The sequence below is a fragment of the Nanorana parkeri genome, unplaced genomic scaffold (assembly GCF_000935625.1).
Source record: "Nanorana parkeri isolate BGI_ZX_2015 unplaced genomic scaffold, ASM93562v1 scaffold311, whole genome shotgun sequence".
NCBI classification, from domain to species: domain Eukaryota; kingdom Metazoa; phylum Chordata; class Amphibia; order Anura; family Dicroglossidae; genus Nanorana; species Nanorana parkeri.
The window spans coordinates 472632-493397 of record NW_017306579.1 but is presented as its reverse complement, the minus strand read 5'-3'; the positions used below and the strand labels follow the sequence as shown (position 1 = coordinate 493397).

At 37.7% G+C, this 20766-nt stretch overlaps 1 protein-coding gene across 1 annotated transcript in view; it reads left to right on the top strand.

The window, feature by feature from the left end:
* DCHS2 (dachsous cadherin-related 2) overlaps window positions 1–20514 on the top strand; it is a 242221-nt gene extending 221707 nt beyond the window's left edge. Inside the window, 5 exon segments of the mRNA XM_018557926.1 lie at window positions 735–886; window positions 8838–8968; window positions 9079–9365; window positions 15818–15956; window positions 17304–20514. Of these exon segments, the coding sequence (XP_018413428.1) occupies window positions 735–886; window positions 8838–8968; window positions 9079–9365; window positions 15818–15956; window positions 17304–19921 (3327 nt within the window). The 3' untranslated portion in view covers window positions 19922–20514.
* Window positions 20515–20766: the final 252 nt, after the last annotated feature.

The window sequence follows — 20766 nt, the reverse complement described above, 5'->3', positions numbered from 1 at the left end:
ACCACTTTCTATCATAATGCACTATATACTGTATACTATAAATAACAATTTATTTTTAAATAACATTGACACATACTGAAAAGCTTGCCTGACTTCGGACCTATGTATCTCCATATTGTATATTTTTGTTTATTGGTTTGGGCGGTTGCATTGTCGTACTATGTGCTGCCATTCCTTTCAAAAGCCCTTCTATTGTGTGTCAAAGGAAACAAACTTTTCTGGCCAACATATATCAACGCACTGCATAATTTTTAAATACCAGCATTAAAAAATATGGCAAACCTTTGCAGATGTTATTAAGCTGCTTGTGTTATAGCACATTTGTGTGAATGGGCCCTTACAGAGAACATTAAACCTTAATAATAACGGGTGAACAAGATGGTCAACAAGACCAAAACATGTACAGTATAATTTTATGGTTATACTTTAGCCAGTGTATTAGGCTGGTCTGTATTAGTTAGGGTTTGCAACCCACGGCATAAGTTGCCACTTGCTTTCAATAGATTTAAGGCTTGGAGCATAGTTAATTTAGTCATTACTATAAGCGACATGCTAATGTGTTTTAGGACACTGCTTCTTTTACTTTTATGCACTTTGTGATTGTAAAACAATGTTTATCTATAAATTAATTCAGATTTTTTGGCATGGCTCTCCTTGCCTCCAAATATTTATTATACTGCAGTAATAAAAAGGTTTGCAGTGTAATGTTTACATAATTCTTGTCTGTTTTATAGGTTTTTGCCACTGATGCAGATAGCGGTCTGAATGGGCAAATCGATTACTCATTTGTAGATGGCAATGAAAATCAACCTTTTTTAGTAGATTCCAGAAGGGGAATTATTACTACCAATGCTATTCTTGATCGGGAAATAAAATCCTCGTACAGGTTTGTTACAGTGTTATCAGCAGGTCTTATTTTGTAGGTTGTTTTATGTATTTTCAAAAAAGTTGTGGTACCTGTTGATCTGACTTATGTGTGAAAAGCTATATTGTGTTTTGTCTGTGAAGGTTCTCATTCATCCAGGTCATGGTTTAGTTTCAAGAAAAATGCATCTACACCTTGGAATTTAGTAGTATCCGAACAAACCGCACTATCCAGAGAATTCCAATACTTCAGACTTTATGGTGAAACATGTGAGAGGTTGTAGCTGGTTGGGGTTTGCGATGCTGGTATTTGCTGCTTTATACACTTGTATTCACTGTTATACTGGATTTGCTGTGAATTTCAATAAAGACTGAAGTATTGGAATTCTCTGGATAGTGCGGTCTGTTCTTATACTGAAACGTAAGAATATGGTCATCCCATATGTAGCTGGGGTGTCTGAAAGCAGCAGTTACACCAGGATATGGCAAAGCATAGAAGAGCAAAACCCTCTGGTCAGGATTCAGCAGTGTACCATACATCTTAAGGAAAAAAGGTCCCTTCTTTGAAGACAGTCAAGTACACTTTCTAGACAGGGAGGAGGACTGGTTTAGAAGAGGTGTAAAAGAGGCCATTCATTGGGGAGGGGGGAATCCAGCCCCTCCCCTGTCACGGCAGAGAGCTGTGACAGGTTCGAGAGGTGAGCGAATGCCGGTATGTGTTCGCTCACCTCCCGATCTACTGAGCCGACCTGTGGCAGTCTCATTGTCACAGGTCGGCTAGAACTATGAGGCTGAGTGCAAAGCACTCACCTCATAGTTCTCCTTTAACACCTTTCTCTCTGCAGATTAATAACACCTGCTAGCTCCAGTAGTGCAAATGCATCAACACCTTACCTCCATGTAGTCTCTGACCCCATGCTGGTTATGATTAACAGATTATGTTGATTGGAGCAACATGCACCATATTTATTCCCAGATAGTTTTTGTACAAGTCATTCTGAATTGAGAAAGCTGGTTGGATGACCAGTGAAATGTCTTCAAGAAAAATACAGCAAGTCCAGTTGCCTTGATTAATTTTTTTCAGATGTATTGTGTTTTGAATATTGGCTTTTCCAATATCTCCTCTTTAGTGCTGATTAGTTGACTAATCATATGCTTGTGATGTGCACTATGATGTCAGCATGAAAATTGCAAGTTTTATATAAAAATGATCACCATCTCATCAGATGTGATTTTGAATTCAGAGGAAGAACTAGTGGGGGAACTAGTATCAAAAATGGGTGCGTAACTATACACATCAGTGTCTGCCCAATACTAAAATATGAGTTTTAATTGATGTAGCCTTAAACGAAGGCTGCATTAAAATCAAAATGGAGCCCAAGGCTAGGTAAAGGTTTTTAGTAACTGAGTTAATTTTGATGCCTTTGACAGAGCAACATTTGCTTGATTGGATATTTACTTCAAATGTTAAAAACAAACATTACATATCTTTGTTTCTAACTGTGGACTTGAAAAGCCTGCAAATAAATACCGAGTTATGTAAAGCAGCTGATATGCTCACAATCTTCACAGAAGAGAGTGAGTTTTATAGGTATTTTTACTACTCTTATTGATTTATACCAATTATGAGTAAAGTCAGTGCTAAATCAGCATTTGGATGGTTATTTATAAAGGGCAGATTTTATAACTGGACTCCAGGAAAACAGCTAAGTGCAGAGTTGACCTTAATATGTTGGAGTCATGATACCTGCCAAAGGATCGTATTTCTTACACAGCCCTGTCTGCCTGATATGACTTTTCTCTGTTGCAGTTAAACAATGCAGTTATGTCTCCTCCCTGTGATTGAACAGTTAAAGAGGCATGTTATCCAAATCGTCAAAATAACATGAAAGACACCTTTAGAAATGTTTAGTGATGACAATCTACAAACAGATACTTCTAGATAATTGCAGACTTTATTTTTTTGCATACCTTTTTTTTTTCTTCCCCTGTCTTCTGACAGTGTCCATTTTTTATTAAGAGCAGATGAATCCATCTCCTTTTCTACTTCCTAGAACTAGAATGTGACTAGGACATGTGACCATGTACATCATCTCAGGGGAGAAACATGCTTTTCCCTGAGATCTTGTGAGATTACAGATGAGATTTCCCAGCAATGTTCTACTGATGTAACCTTCCCAGGATGCAACTCTTGGGCATGATTACAACATGTGTGCCAAAGTGGACCAAGAAGTAGAACAAAAAATTGTACGTAAAAAAAAATATGTTTGCTTAACTAATGAATGTAAGATGATTTTCTAGCAGCATGCAGAGTTGCATGCTGATGTGAGTTTAGTGAAAGGGGGTAAGGGTCCACTTTAAGGAGCAGCCACAGAGTTTCTTCTTATAAGCATATTCCTTTTCAACAGATGTGAATGCAGGGCAAACTTTAAAGCTTAGCATTATTTCATTAAACATATTAACTCTGACCTACATAAAACTAATCTAAGCAATAGCTAGATTATTTTGCTCTACCTAAGTAAAGGTGAAATATTCCAGTGATATCTATTCGGCTTGGCTGTTCTGCCCAACAGTTTTCTATTGGCCGGCGGTTCTGCTGCCGTCAAAAAAAAGAAAAAAAAAACCTCTCCCGGGCGCTCCGGGAGTCTCCCGCTCCTGGCCGCCCAGGAGACAAACACTGCTTTTTCTTTTTTTTTCTTTATTCTGACAATTTTTGGGAATGCATTGCTAGATTCCTATTGGCTATTTCAATTTGCAATAGCCAATAGTAAACTAGCATTGCACCCGCCCTCTGCTGATGGACCTGATGGAGAACTGCAGCAGAGGGCGGGTGCAATACTAGTTTACTATTGGCTATTGCAAATTGAAATAGCCAATAGGAATCTAGCAATGCATTCCTATGGGCAAAAATAATGTTATTTTTTTTGTATTCTGACACAGCTCCGTGTCAGAATAAAGAAAAAAACAGAAAAAGCAGTGTTTCTCTCCTGGGCGGCCGGTTTGCTGCCTGGAGATCAGTGTCCCTGGTTAGCAGGAAACCAGGGACGCTGATCTCTCTGCAAGTGGCCAGAGCCAGCTGTAAGATCGTGGCTGGCTCCGCCCAACTGTCAGAAGCAGGCTGTCGGCCGGCCGCTCGGCCAGCTTCGGCTTTCAGCGCGTCTCAGCCGAGGCATATGCCTTCGGCTCGACTGAGCCGCTCGGCTAAGTTCGGGAGCTGTACGGGCTATTGTGAATAACCCGTACAGCAGCCCTTCGGTTCTACTGAACCGAAGGGGTCCTGGGGCCGAAGCTAGCCGAAGGATCGGCCGAAGCTACGGCTAGATCCTTCGGCTGCTTCGTGAATAGACCCCATTGTTTTCCACTTAACCTTATGCCAAAAATTTACTCCAGCCTAAATCTGGCATTGTCTTTATTTTAGTAGAGAAAGACTAGAGAAGGAATTTAGTTCAAGGTGCTTTGAGATTTAAACATTTTGCATTTTGGCAGTTTTTTGCTGTCTGTCTACTTGTCACAGTTTTGTTACATTTCTTGTTAGCGTTGCAGCTTCCAGTGCCAATATTTTATGAATAGGAAGTAAACAAGTTCGCAGCAGAATGTGGTTAAATGAACAAAACAGTTTTGCTGATCTCTCTTTACAGTAATTAGTAATTGTGGCAGAAAATACTACAGTTTTCTTAGTGTTTAAAAATGTAATTTAAATAAAAATAGACATCAAAAACACATTGCTAAACAAGTGGCTTAATACATACCTGTCCTGTTTCCCATTAATGGAGAGCAAAGCCTCCCCTGGAATCTTCAAGGTATGTCGTATGCCTCCATCCACCAGCCCCTAAGCTACTTTGTCCTCTATCGATATATGCCTAATGGATATTATCACATACATCGGCCTCCCAGCTAAGGCAATAAATCTTGCATGTACTTTTATTATTTCAATCATCTGAAGTCTGTCTCCAGCCAAACAATTTTTTGGGATAGAGTGAGGAAGGGTTAAACCATCTGGTATGTTATAGATACTTCCCAGATTCAGGAGATTTTTCTGTCAGATTTGAAAAGCCATCTCAGTCACTAAAGAGGGAATTTCCCTTCTATTCCTATTTGTTTGCTACCCATGCACAGGAATGAGGGGAAACTAGAAAATGTATTTATAGTGTTGTCTGTGTCCCTGTTAGGGTTGATTTCCTGTTCTATGTGACACAAGAAGTGGACATATTTTCAATAATTTCTTGTTCTGCATGGCATTGGTTATATAAACAAGATAAGGGAAGTACTTGTCCATTCTTGGTACCTGTTATGATGCAAAAACTGCAGTAACATAGTTGACTAAGAATTAGGTCTCCCAGGGAATGTAATGTTGAGCTATGAATTGTCTTTGTTTTATATCATAATTAACGGATGCAGGCTCCAAACAATTATTGCTCATATTGATACACTGCAATCCCTGGGAAAGTGCAAGTGATATAAAGGCAGCAGGCCAACAAAACACTTACTGAGTATGTGGTGGTAATCTGTTCCAAAATGCTAGTAGAGAACTTGATCGCAAATATTGTTTTGCTGATTCAATTAAGCAATACATTTTTCTTATTCATCCGGGAAATTACATTACCAATTTCTATTTTCATTAGAATTGAATTAGTTATACCTACTAATACTGAGCCACTCAATGATTTAGAAACCTGTCTCTCTCGTCATGCCAACTGATTTGTATTTGTTTCCTGTAATGTAGATGTATACAGATATAGTAGCAGTGCCAGCCAAATGTTGCTACTTAAACAAAAACTCGGGTACCCAATCCCAGCTATTTGAACAGGAAATCAGGTATCTAACCCAGCTACTTAAACATAAATTTAGGTATCTAATCCCAGCTACTTAAACAAGATTTTGGATATCCAATTCCAGCTACTTAAACAAAAACACAGGTATCTAATCCCAGCTACTTAAACAGAGGCTTGGATATCTAATCCCAGTTACTTAAACAAGAACTCATATATCTAGTCCCAGTTAGTTAAACAAGAACTCAGATATCTAATTCAAGCTACTTAACAACATCTCATGTATCTGATTTCAGCTGCTAAAACAAGAACAGGTACCTAGCACCAGTTCCTTGAAAAAAAAAACTCGGGTATTTAGTCCTGGCAGCTTAAAAAATAACTGAGGTATCCAATCCTAGCTATTTAAACAAGAACTTAGGTAACTGTTCCCAGCTACTCAAACAAGAACTCAGGTATCTAATTTCAGTCTTATTTATGACTAATTATGTCGCTAATTTTCTTGATAATTGTCCCCCTATGAGTTCTTTGTTACATGGTCTTTCTTCTCCTAAACCAAGCTTTGGCCTTACCCAGAAGTTTTCAATGGGGTTCAGCTCAAGGCTGTTGCCTAGCCAATCATTAACATTAGTACAATTTGATGAAAACCAGTCCTCTACAGCATTGTCACTATGTCAAGGAACATTATCTTAATGGACATGAAATTCCCTTTTAAGTGTGAGAGAGATGAAGAGCATAACGACTTTTCATTATACTCCTGTGCAGTTCCCAAACAATGAGCATCCAACTGAATATCCCTAACCCTGTAGGGAAACAAAGCCCCTTCAGCTGTACTGCTGTATGCCAAACAATCTTCTCATATGTTTGGATATAAAACAAAATTTAACAAAGTACTTTCAAACCAATACTGAGTGGTATCTAATATAAAAGCCTGAAAAAACAAATAGGAAAGCGTATAAATTAAAAAATACCTGCATCGAAGCAAGGCAAAAGGGAGACATTCATTGTAGAAGAAAATGAATACTCTTCAAGATGAAGCACGGTCCATTAGTCTCCCTTTAATGTAATTGTCTAACATTTGTTATGGTGTAAAATTGGCTTGAAATCCAGAGGTAGTGTTTTAGAAATAACAAGTCATTAATTATAGATCTCAGAGAACAGTTTAGTGGGGCTTGGATTCATCGTGCTGGCCTTTGACCATTTCACACCCCGCTATAACAATAAATCATTTCTGCAGTCTAACAAACAATATATGTTACGAGTTACTCTTACAAAAAGTAATTTTACACCACTACTTCCAAATTGTCTCGTTTTATCTTTAGTTTTCCGTGGATCATTATTTTTCCTGTGAGATTTAAATGCCAGAATTGGTAACAATAGCCCTAACAGTCCGTCAATCATAATAATGAGCTATTTTTGGACAGAGCTCTATAAATGCTCACTTTACAATTTACAATGCAAATCTCCTTTAAATCTTACTTTGAAATCAATATAGCATTCCTTTTAGAGTGTACTAGAAGGAGAGAACAAGAGCTAGTGTTAAGGACGGCTGGTTGAGAGCTGCCTCATTCTGACACCCATTGGAGGATGCATTGATATTAAATGATAAGATGCCCATTTTCCACCAGTATTTGAAGCTGTCAAATGCTAAAACGGGTTCCATTAAAAACATGTCTTTCCCAAATCAAAATAATAAACTGCTAGTTCACACCTATCCTATCTCTCTGTCTGTCTATCCTATTTTCTCCTCTGCAACAGCCCACTTCTATACTATGTTAGCCTGTATTTGTCGAAATAAAAACAGATAGATGTGATGTATTAGAAACTGCAGAAGGGACAAAAGACATTTGCAGTGTATGAAGCATACTATTATAATTTAGCATTGTAACTGCAGTAGAAATCAGTGATACACCATTAGAGCCAGAAGCAGAACCATGTGACCAGTGGTATATCGGGGAATAGCAGAAGATGTATTGCGACATTCCTTACCGGAATTGATAACCTGCAAGATGCAGGTGGGTGCTCGTAGTGGTATGGGGCCGTGATATACATGTAGTTTTCAAAGGATGTCACCAGCACACCATAATCTTTGCTTAATCAGCAAAAATCCATTTATTGAAAAACAATGGTCATTCAAATGCAAACGTTTTTCGGGGCCGCACAGGGTCCCCTTCATCAGGCTTAGAATTTAAAAACTACAGTGGTAAATCAAATCAGTAGCTTTGCTACTAGTGGCCAGTACTGTATTAGCATGTTACCAGACAAGCCACCCTGCTCCTTAGATATGTCTCCTCATATTTCATCATCTCTACAGCTCATTGGTTCTCACTCACAATGAAATACAAGGGTGCCATAAAATGCAGAAAAGTGGATGGAAATTAAACAAAAAATATATTTAAATGGGTGATGACCTGCTAGGACAGTGATTCTATTATCAAAAATGATTCAAATCCATGTGGCAGAAAACAATGGCTTTGTTAAATTTGTCATACTATGTACATGGTATATACATATATACTTAAAAAATGGAAAACTATAGTGGTTTTAATCAATAAAAGTTTACTTTATTTCTAAAATGTACCAGTTTATACAATGATGTTTGTATATTTCATTATTTGCATATATTTTAAAAATAAACATTTATTTGCAGGTTGCTTCCAAGATACAGTTTTGAAAAGTATGCTGGGATTGCTAATAAGAAAGCCAATTACTAGTTCCTTTTTGACTGCTCATGCAGATAGAAAAAACAGGGCATCATCTGTACTAGGGGAGAGGACAGAAGATGTGTCCCTCCTTTCACTCATGTGGTGATGATTGGTCATGTGGTCATGTGGTCATGTGTCATTTGGAGTCCTGTAGGTTGATTTACAACACAGACTATTCACAACATAGTAGTAACAAAGTGTGGTGTCTAGGTGTCTCTGCCACCTCAGAGTTGCTACCTGCTGATTGCAAATACAAACATTAATGTGCAATATTAATGTTTACAATACAAAAATTAATGGCAATGTATCACATTTACACATCGAAACATATCAAAGAAGACTACACCTTCCTTTTAAATCTATGCATTACTAGTTGTATTTAAAGGGTGTTTTACTGACTATATATACTATATATTATACTGTTGTATAATAGTATTTTTGCATTTAATATTCCGTTTGACTAAAATGGTGTATTTAACGAGAAAATTTCTTTTATTTTTAGACTGGTTCTTCAGGCTGCTGATAGAGGATCTCCAAGTCTTTCTGCAACAAGTATAGTAACAGTATTGGTTGCAGATATAAATGACAACGCACCAACTATCCCTCCCCTGGAGACCATCTACATCCATGAAGGTAAAATAATGATAAATCATTCACAGTTGAGTATTTACCTCTAATTTGTAACATATCAAGATATCCTCTTAATACACTGAATGTAAACTAAGAACTCTGTGCCATTTCAGATGCTTCTCCTGGTTACACTATAATTTGTGTAATTGCCAATGATGTGGATCTAAGACCAAACGTATCATACAGTTTTACTGAAGATGGTAACCCTGGTATGAAATTTGACATTGATAAATACACTGGTGTTATAACCCTTACTGGGTTGTTGGATTATGAAGAAACATCACAACATCACCTTAGGATCCACGCATCTGATTACCTGCATCTAACTGAAGCAGAGCTTACCATTCAAGTGTTGGATGTTAATGATAACCCTCCACTATTTACCAAAGATTCCTATAAGGTAAGCATACAGAAATACAATTCCCAAAATGTAAAGATATAGAAGCAGGCCTGTATGTAGATACAGAATTTTAGGTTAACCTATTGTGTCTGGTAACCACAGGAAATGACTGCACACTACCCACACCATCTGAACCTCCTATTCCTTAGGCAGCCCTTGGGTTTTCACCAAGTACACCACTCACGGCTCTATTGCATTTTGTGCTTAGGCTGACATGGTGACACATCCCTAGGGTTAAATTGTTTGTAAATGACATACATTTTCTAAACCTCCGCAATAGATAATGAGCACTTCTGATGCTTTTAATTGTTTGTTATCTTTCATAAATCTTCTTCAACACTAACATATTGTAGGGACCCTGCCATAAGCTAGAGGGTCCCTTATTTTAATTTAGTATTGCAGCTAGGCTGTAGTCAGCCTGAGCTCTGAATTGTTATTCTTTCTGCTTTAATTGCGCTTCCCCTAAGTTCAGACTATTGTTTACTTCTGCCTGTTGCTTGGTACTGTCTCTGGCAGAAAGATCAAAAAGAAACAATATGATATACAATTATGAATATGTATATCTCTCTGGCAAATCCGAAGGAGGTTTACTGCCAGTAATGCATGATGGGGAACGGTATAAATATTTTGGGTGACCTCGCAGAAGGATCTTTGCTTCTAAGGCTTTGTCTGAGGAGGAAGCCAGTGCGGTCTTGTTTTCTTTCCTCCTGGTGGGCATTGATTGGTTTGTTCTATCTTGCTGAATCATCTATGGAAGAAGTGTCCTGCTGAAGAGTATTCTGGAGAGTTGAGTACAAGCTGCTACTGGTGGACATTGCAAGAGGGCCCTGTCTACTTACTTCAGGAGGTATTAAGAAGGATCAAAGGTCGATAAACTGTATTGACTAGCAGGGAAATATGGAGCTGCTTTTTTGTCATTTTTTGGGTATTTCCACTTTTGCGGCCAAATTGGGATAACACCTGCGTTATATTGATCACATGTTCCCAAACACACCACATAACTTTAAAAAAATGCTTCTTACCTTTATACTTGCTTTTTTGGTAAACATCTTAGTTAGCTTTCCCTTTCTATGTACGTATTTGTATGTATATCATATGTATATTACAAAGGTAGCTGTGGAGTTATGTTTACCATGATTAACTCTGTCTGTACTGTGCTGGGAGATTTCATTATCAGTTGTAAACTACATGTGGACACTGCCTGTCCTATCAAAGGGTTAAAGTTCTCAAGGCTTGGGTGGTACATTGCATGTGAAAACTGTCACTTAGTGTTTCCCTTATCTGCATTTTACCATCTATTCAGTGCAAAAGGAGCTGCCTATAGAGCCCTATGTATAATCCTGTGTAACCAGTTTAGTTGCGCTAGGATAAGTGTAAAATCACCAGCTGCAACAATGTATATAGCCGTGATTAATGTGAGCAATTATGTTGCGCTTGGTTGTAAATAATCTTCTTCTAATACGTAACCTCTATGTATTAAATATCCTAATACATGTTTTAACCTTGGTGAAACCAATAATTTATATTTATTGTGCTGTATGATAAGTGAAATAGACGAAAAAATAAAAATAAATTACAATATATTAAAAATATATTAAAAATTTGAAATAAATAAATAAATGAACTTAACCTGTGTTTAGTTCAATATTTTGTTCTATCAAATAATTGTGTTTGTGAGGTGCACAAATTCCAAGCAGCTTGTGGTGATGTCTAGTGTGTCTCACTTTTCCCTTATATTGTTGTGTAATGGTGAGGAGTACTGTGTGATTATGCTCTTAGTATCGATGCATATGTGGGTTAAACAAGAATTTCAAAGTGATAAATTGATCGCATCACTCGATCCAATAAACAACTATTCGACTCAGAATTCGGGTAATAATAATAATCGCTTAGATGGATAAAGCATTTACCATAAGTACCAAATCAAATCAATATTCACAACCAAGCGCAACATAATTGCTCACATTAATCTATGTATAATCCTGCTCCAAAGAAACAATTAGAAAGGTTAGAAATATTTTCTAAATTATTTTTAGGTATGTTGTGTGAATGGGAACAAATTAAAAAACATGTAATGTGGGTTTCTTAAATTTGACTGCAATGGTAGAAATACTCTTTAACCCCTCTACCTAGTTTTACAACTTTGGCAGATGTTAGTAAACCTGTACATATCTTTGTATCTAGGTGAATTATACCTTGTTTTTTTCAGAACAAATTGTGCCTTCATTTAATCATAAATGTTAACAAATATCTTCTGATTTTTTGGGGGGGATTCAAAGAAAAACTGACCCAACATAAAAAATATATATATATTTTTGAAAACTGTTGCTGTATGTTTCTTGCCATTACCACCACCCACCACCAAAAAACAACCCAAATACATTTTTCTTACCATGACCTGCAAGTGGATACCACATACTAAATGTATGCATTATTGGATGTCTGTAGCCGTAATAGGGCCCAGAAACAATAGTGCCCATTTTTTCCTTCAGAGAGGGAAATCTAATTATCATCTATTGCACATTCAATGCATTACAGATACTTTGAAGTATGGAACTGTTCAAAATACAATATAACCATTCCCTTTTGGAAAATAGACCTCCATCCCTAATACCCAAAAGTTACTTTTAAGGGTTTACCAAAATCCTTGTAAAGTGCTATGTAAACTGCTGGCCCTTTATAAATATTGTATACTATAATACTGTATAATATTAATATCAAGTCCTGATCAAACTGATCTATTATTTTATCTTTATTATTTTTTATTACAGACACTTTTCACTCTCAGGGCTTATGTAAAAAGAATATATTTTTTCTGCACCTGATCAATGAAAGTGCATGCTGAAAACAATTGTTTTCTATGGAGTCTATGAAGGATAGAAATCACTGGCACAACAAGCACACTGAAATCAGCCGTACAAGTCTGAAGTGAATAGCCGAACAGCGTTCGGCTATTTCACTTCAGGTCGGTTATTCACTCGGCTGCCTATGGCAGCTTTGTGAATAGATCCCTATGTGTTCCCATCACACCACAAGGTAGTGGAAGATGCAGAGCGGAGATCTACTGTGGTGCATAGAACTGAATGAAATGTTTTTTTGTGACATTTCAATGAAATAAGAAAAAAGAAAAAAAGTATAAACCGTGACTTGAGTTGTAAGAAAAGCAAGGCACCACCCACCAGTCTGTGTGGTAAAACAGATAATTTTAGCATGCAGGCGGGTGTTGAAGAGCCCATATAGAAGGTCTCTACAAAGATACAATGGGGGGAATTTATCAAAACTGGAGCAGACAGAATCTGCAGCATCTCTCTTCAGTTTGCTCAGTTGGGATAGAAGCTTATTGGTTGCCATGCAAATCTGCTCCAGATTTTTTCTGCTCCGGTTTTGATAAATTCCCCTCAATTTATCTTTTTCTCCTCACAGATGTTCTAAGCTAAAAGAGATACAGGGAAGCTTCCCAAACAAATGATCGCTGTGATTGGCTGTCATAATGATCCCTCCTACTGGCTCCCAATCATTACCCACAGTGTTGGGGGTGTTCTATTAGCATGGCATCAGGCACACTCCATGCTGCCACATAAATGTTTTTGGCCAATGGGAAGGGGCTAATGCATTGTAGGGCCTGTCTACGACAATGTTGAAAGAGGACCATTGGGGATTATTTTAGTCTTTTTTTTAAAAACATATCCTTTATTTAAAGTAACTGGAAAATGTGTGACTGTTCGTGAACAGATCATTTTAGATCCAGTGGTATAGAGGCTTTCTGGGTGATTTATAACACACTGGCATGCAAATAAATTTATTCTGTCATGCAACGCTGTAATTAAATTATTTTAAACTGTTTTTTGGGGACAGATAGAGCTTTCTTTTGGTGGTGTTTAATCACCACTGGGGGGTTTATTTTTACTATACAACAACAAAAAGTATCGTAGATTTTGAAAAAAAAAACTTGTTTCCCTAGGAAATGTTATGAAACATTTATTATCACCCCAAATTTTTGGTAAAATATAAAAGAGGGGGTCACGTTGGGTAAATAGACATCAAACATGTCAAGCCTTAAAATTGCGGGCACGCACGCAAAATCGCAAAAAAAAACGACTACACCCAAAATTGCCCATAGGCAACGCTTTAAAAGCTTTTACCGCTCATCATTTTAGTTTTATCAGTGATTCAATTATTACTCTCACTCCAACGTTCGCAGTGATATGTAACATGTGCAGCACAATAGGCACAATCGTCGTTTTCACACGTAGGCGCACCCAACGCATGTTTGCGTGTGTATGTGGGGGGCGGGGGACTTTTAAAAAATGTTTGTGTTTTTTTTTTCTTTATATGCAACCATTTTTTTTTTGCTTCTTTCATTTTTTTTTAATTTTGTAAAAATGTTTTTACACTTAACTTTATTGTTATTACATAGGGGGCTTATGTAAAATTAGCTATGTAAAAGCTAATTTACATGACAGGTTCTCTTTATGGAGACATCAGGGGTCTCCAAGACCCCTAATGTCACCTAGGGACCACAAGAGAAGCTGATAAAGCAGAGATCTTCTCCCCGGCTTTTGTAGCCGGGAATGACAGCTGAATGTGGAAGTGATGTAATATACATTACTTCCTGCATTTGTGGACCGGAGAGGAGATCAGAGGGAGATCGTGTACTGATTTCCCTTGATCTTCGGTGACAGAGCCGCCGTGCCTGTCCCGGCAGCACCGAGCACAGCAAATCTCGGGGCCGGCAACGGCGATGGCGGGGGGGGGGGGGCACACCTGCACCTAATACAAGCGATCGGGCGTCTCTACAGAAGCCGGAACGCATGTATGTAAACAGCCATCGCTGGTTGTTTACATTTTTGACAGTTTTGCCACTCATGCACGAGTGGAGGCACGTTTTAAGATGGCCACCCGCACCCACAAGGCTCCCGTCTGGCCGTTTAGTTACAGCCAATGAACGGGAGATGGTTAATCAAAACTCAGCCCTTCAAAACATAATGAGGGGAATGTATCAAAACTGGAGCAGACAAAATCTGGAGCAGATTTGCATGGCAACCAATCAGCTTCTATCCCAACTGAGCAAACTGAAGAGGGATGTTGCAGATTCTGTCTGCTCCTGTTTTGATAAATTCCCCCCATTGTATCTTTGTAGAGACGGCAACCAATCAGCATCTCTTCAGTTTTTTCAGTTAAGGTTTGAATATGAAAGAGAGAAGCTGATTGGTTGCCATGCACCGGATTATGTCTGCTCCGATTTTGATACATTCCTTGAAACTGTAATTTATGCGGTTATGTATAAGAATTAAGCCTATTCGGCGTTTCAATTTTTTTCTTTCTCCCCTGGTGCCCAGATAAAGTTAAGAAGTCCATAATGTATCCAAAGCAAGTACATGGTATTGCACACACTGCTGATTCAAACATATAATTTGATGTCAACAACTTCAAGATCTATATGCAACAGTAACATTGTTTGCTCTTCTTATTTTACAGTTTGCACTGCATACTTCTACGAGGTAGCGGCTCCTTTAGTTATATATATTCAACAAGCCACCAGCTGTGCAAGATCAATTTTGTAATTAAAAACTATAGGTGGAGACAGTGATACAAGTGGTCTTTAAAACTTGCTAAGTAAGATGTGACAGAAGGAATAAGCGATAAGAAAGATTTGTGTTTTCACCTCATATTTATAAAACTAAGACCACCAAATTCAAAAAAAGGAGAGGGGATTCTATCTGAGGGCCGGTTTGGAACAGCATACCCCCGCAATTGCGAGTACTTGTATTTTAGGTAGCCAAAAGGCTAGGGGTTCTTCTGCATCCTCTGACTGGTGTAACTTAGTTTATCTTATAAAGGGGAAGTTTGTGGACTCAACATAAGCTTTAACATGAAGACAATAATGATATTTTCATTTCTGGTACATTTGGATGTGAAGCCTGTTTGATAAAACATTAACAAAGAGTTCAGTTTTAGCCCTTGTACGCATATATCAGATATCATATATATTGATGGATTCTTAAGGCAAAAGAAGAAAAAAAATTATACAAATAAGTACAGAGTCAATCAAACTTATGAAAGTATGCGGAAAACTGGGTATATTTACAATGGCATGTCAGCTGCTGCTCCACCACAAGCCAACACAGATAGTGATATTGTGTGAAGCCTTGCTTCTATTAGTCTTAAATTACACCCAGTTCTGCTGCATCACGAGATTGCCCAGGATATGATGCTATGTAAATCCACATCGCCAATTGAGGGCTTTAATAAAGAAAGTACATCTGAATTCTGGAACCATTGAGAAATCTTGTAATACCTTGCATAGATCAGCAATGAAAATACTGGTGGAACTCTGTATATTGTTTTTGGTGTCACATTTACTTTCTTTCCAGAATCCAAAACAAAATGGTCAATTGTGACAATTTAGAGCCTTTTTGACTTTCCTCTTTTTGATTTGTTTTTCCCTAAAGGTAACTGTACCTGAATTGACTGGGTCCAATACATTTATCATATCTGTATCTGCCACAGACCGAGATTCTGAGATCTATGGGCCTGTTTCGTACAGAATTATTTCTCCACATAAAGGATTTGTAATTAATCCAACCACTGGTATGTAAACAAATTTACATTTTGCTCATGTTGCACACGTTTGAGTCAAAGAACAGCTAATGTTTTTATCAGGTACTGTAAGGTTTTACAAATAATGCTTTATTTATTTACAAGACAATCTTGTCTGACAAATGTTTTTATGTTTTTTTAAACAAATTTAAAATAAACTACAAATATTTTTTCATTTGTGCAAACTAATCTCAGGTTAATAGTCATGAGCCAAAATTATCATTACAAACACTAGCTACTTCTTCCTACTTTACTGTTAGAAAATAGTACCCTGTGCAAGGCATACCCACACAAATATTTTTTAGTGTAAAGGGATTCTGATCACACAGAGTCTGCTACTGTTTTATTCCCTAAATAGAAATTCTTCTTGCTTATTTTTATGGATTTAAGCGTTGGGGTGGAAATGGTGCTTTGCCTCATCAGTACAAATTTTGAATAATATGAGTCAAGACTACTAGGAGTGTTAATGGTTAATTTTCCTGTTACTGAATGTAGCAAATATTGCAGCGCATTTCCATTACAACCGCTTTTGGAGTACACATTTGATGGTTGGTCCAGTTTTTTTCAACCACAGACCTCAAGGACTGCTAAGTATGCATATTTTCCAGATCACTTCACTGTGTCAAGGGTGAAATAATTAATAAGTTATATGGAATGCTGTGATTTACAAACAGGCTGCTACTGGGAAATGGGGAGAACATGTACTGCTAGGTATTCCTTAGGATAAGACTTTAGAATTTATTATAGTCAGCTTGTGGGTTATTTATACAACTGTTGTGCAGTGAATACCAGATGGTAGCAGTTGACGTACAATATAAGTCAACCCAGCCCACATTTGTGTGCAGAACCAATCTTTGGTAAGCCTCAACAAAGAAGGGAGCAGGTAGCAGGGGAGTGTCTTGCCTTGCTCTGCCTGTGTGTTTGTGGAGACACACACTGTTTACTAGCACACACGAGGGTGACTCCTTAGGACCCTACAAGAAAAAGGAGCCACCCTAAAATTGGATATCAGGGCCAGTGCTCAGGGAACCAGCTGATCCTGCAGGAAATGAAAACTTTTAAACATTAGGGAGCAATATCCATTGTAAGTGATTTAATCAGCATTGGAAATAGCTTTTTGACTTTAAAACCTTTTGACTTCAATATCACTTTAGGGTATTATCTACACCCATCTAAGTCAATCCTTTTCTCTAGATAAGCAGGCTATTGGAAATCCTGTGCCCAGTCTTTAAACTCAGCTTTCTTGATCTGCTGTTATGACTTACTGAACTGAAGAATCTGTAAGACAAATATGCTGAATTTAATGACAGTTATTAACCTAATATTTATCTTTTTCAGGTTCAGTACACACTGATACTCCAGTGGAAATTAAAGAAAAGAATACAGTGATTCCTATTCTGGTAGAAGCTAAGGACAATGGTTTCTCAGTTCTAACTTCAACTGCAGTTATTGAGCTGCAGGTTCATGATACCAATAACAATGCACCAATATTTTCAGAAGAGGTCTACCAGATCTCTGTAAGTGAAAATACATCAATTGGGGAAACCATTCTCACTTTCACAGCCACCGATTTGGACTGGACCCATGAAAATGGATACATTGACTTTACTATTGCTGGTGAAAATTTAAGAAATATGTTTGTTGTGGAAAGTGTTGGAATTCTTTCCCAGCCTCCTTTTGTTGTTACTGGAAAACTAGCTATAAATGGGATTTTAGACTATGAAACCAAGAGAAACCATAGGCTACTTTTAATTGCCTCGGATCGAGGAGTCCCTATTTTAAGTTCCAGCGCCACTGTTCTGGTATCCATTCTTGATTCAAATGACAATCCTCCCATACTGCAGAACAGTGAATACCATGTTAGCATCCGAGAAAGCCATCCCATAAATAGTGAAGTGATTGCCATTTCAGCCAATGATTTTGACAGTGGAGAGAATGCAGAAGTTTTTTACAGCATAGCATCTGGTAACGATGAAGGATTTTTCTCAATAGATCCAGGAAATGGTACTGTCACATTAGTACATCATCTGGATTATGAGGCTGCAATGATCTATACTTTAATTATAAAAGTCGCTGATGGCTGGGGAAATGGAAAATATGATGCCTTTTCAAAACTCTATATAAATGTACTGGATGATAATGACTTCACTCCAAAATTTCTGTTCAACAGTTTAAGCTGCAGTCTGCATGAAAACATGCCCCCTTTTACACCAGTGTGTACAGCTAATGCCATTGACTTAGATTCCGGACCATTTGGTGTCTTGAGTTACTCTATTCCTTCAACTTGCCCAAACGAACCCAAAGGCCAAGATTCATTTTTCATAGACTCATTAACTGGGGATATTTATACCAAGTATAAAGTTGACTTTGAGTCACAGAAGAGATATTGCCTTATAGTTCAGGTAAAAGATAAAAGTGAATCTACAGCTTGTATTCTGGTGTATGTGGACATTAAGGGACAGGATGAGTTTCCACCTGTGTTTCATGAAGATCAATATTTATTTGACTTGCCTCAGGAAAATAAACCTGGAGAAATTGTTGGTATGGTGGGAGCTTCTGACAAGGATGAAGGAGATGATGGTGTCATCCAATATTCACTTGAAAAGCCCTCACAGTTTTTTTCTGTTAATGTTACCAGTGGATTTATATATCTAACCAGAAGTGTTCATAGAATGAGAAGTAACACTAAGAAAAATTATGACATTATGGAGTTTGTAGTAAAAGCTCAAAGCCCAACGCTAGACTCAAAGTCATCAACTTGTACTGTTCGAGTTAACATTTCAACAGCACTAGAGGGCTACTTCAGCATGTCCGCAAACATACTTTCCATTAGTTTCAGCATTTCATTTGTGGTTTTCTTGCTGCTGGCAATAAGCCTTATTGGAATTATTCTAAGATATAAGCACAAAGATGTAGTAAATGATTGTGGGATAAAAGAAGCTGCCATCCCTGCACTTCCCAGTTCAAATGTTAAGGACTGCATGCCTGATGAATGTCAAAAATATGAAAATATTAAGAACGGCATAGCTCCAGACACATCTGAGTGGTTAGGGTTAGTTGGCATCAGAGAAAAGAAAGACACTGGGAACAAATGCAGGAATTCAGACTCAAGTGGTCATGGCTCCACAGAAGGGGAAACTGCTGAAGATGAAGAAATAAAGATGATCAATGAATACCCTATTAGAAAAGAATCTGGCTCTGTCCTGAGTGAAAGTGGTTCACGAGTTCCAGACTCTGGAATTCCAAGAGAGTCTGATCTGCTTTCATGTGAGTCCGGTGAAACAGATGTGGTGATTGGGCCAGAAAGGAATGAAAGTGTTGAGATCCTGAAAGAGGAAAATGGAAATGGAGAGGGCCAAGTACATTATACCTGCAAAAAAACCGAACTGCCAACAACCCACCATAGCAATGACACAAATGCAAAAGATAAAAACACATTGCAAGATGTCAATCAAGACTATATTTATGTCCCCATGTCATATGATTCTAGGTATGGTTCTCTGGCATCTTTAGTAGCTTCTGATGAGGACCTGAGAGGAAGCTATAACTGGGATTACCTGCTTAGTTGGGAGCCCAGGTTTCAGACTCTTTCCTCTGTTTTTTGTGACATCGGCAGGCTAAAAGATGAAAATATGAACAGAAATGTACAGAAACAAAAGAAACCTTTTGTTTTCCCACCTCCTCTTATCACATCTGTTGCACAGCCAGGGATAAGGGCTGTTCCACCTCGAATGCCAACTATTATGTCAGGACAAACCTGTGTAAAATATCCTCGTTCTCCTTTTTTCTCCAGTCTGGCATGTCAGTCTTCAACCATGCCCCCAACCTTTTCTCCTTCCTTATCCATGCTCACAGTCCACACTCCTTCCACCTCACCTGTGCTATCAGGTCTTAGTGGAACTTCAGTGCCTGCTCTCTCTGAAGAATTGCTAATACAGCAAGAGTTTCAGGTGTAAAAAATTGAATGTTTTCCATTATGAACACTTACAAGGACCAAAAAGGGCATGTCTAATCTAATCTGTCTGACTCTGCATTGTTTGTCAGTTTTAACATTTTTACTACCTACATGATTTGGTATAATATACATCTTAGCCAATCAAAAAGTTTCAAGTAGGTGGTTGTTCTGGATTTTACTTGCAGGCTAGCATTTTGCTTCCCGTGTCCAAACATGTCCCATGTATGGATCCCTGGAATCTCACAACAGTGCATGAAAAGTTTCAATCAAAACTCATGTGTGCAAACAGTAACTTCATTGTAACTGGCCAGTATTTACCAGCATTTAGAAATATAGTAATACTACCATTAGTAGAAATGAATATTTATGGACTACACTATAGAATTGTGTACATGGACTAGATGACACATAATGCCATCTATAAAATAACTGACATTTACAGTTAACTAAATAACTGTAATAAAAAAAATCCTTACATTTCCCAAATCTACCTTTCTGGCAAATTTGATATTGAAATGCAGAATTACAAAACTGTGAACTGTGTATATGGCATTTAGAAGCTTGTTCCATTGTGCTTGTGATACTCTTATTGTATTCTGGGAGCCCAATAGGAAATAATGAACCCAGGAAATCCAAATAAAAATAAAACAATGGGGCATCTGGAAACACATACATTGATTTGTCTGGGCTGTCATTCTTTGAATAGTCATACAGAACTGTAGGCATATTTCCACTGCAAGCAGAAAAAAAAATTAACATTTGTTACTGGGTACAGTATATACTTTAAAAGCTAGCACGTGCATAATGGAGTAAGATAGCCATGCTATTTACAAAGTCACTTATTTC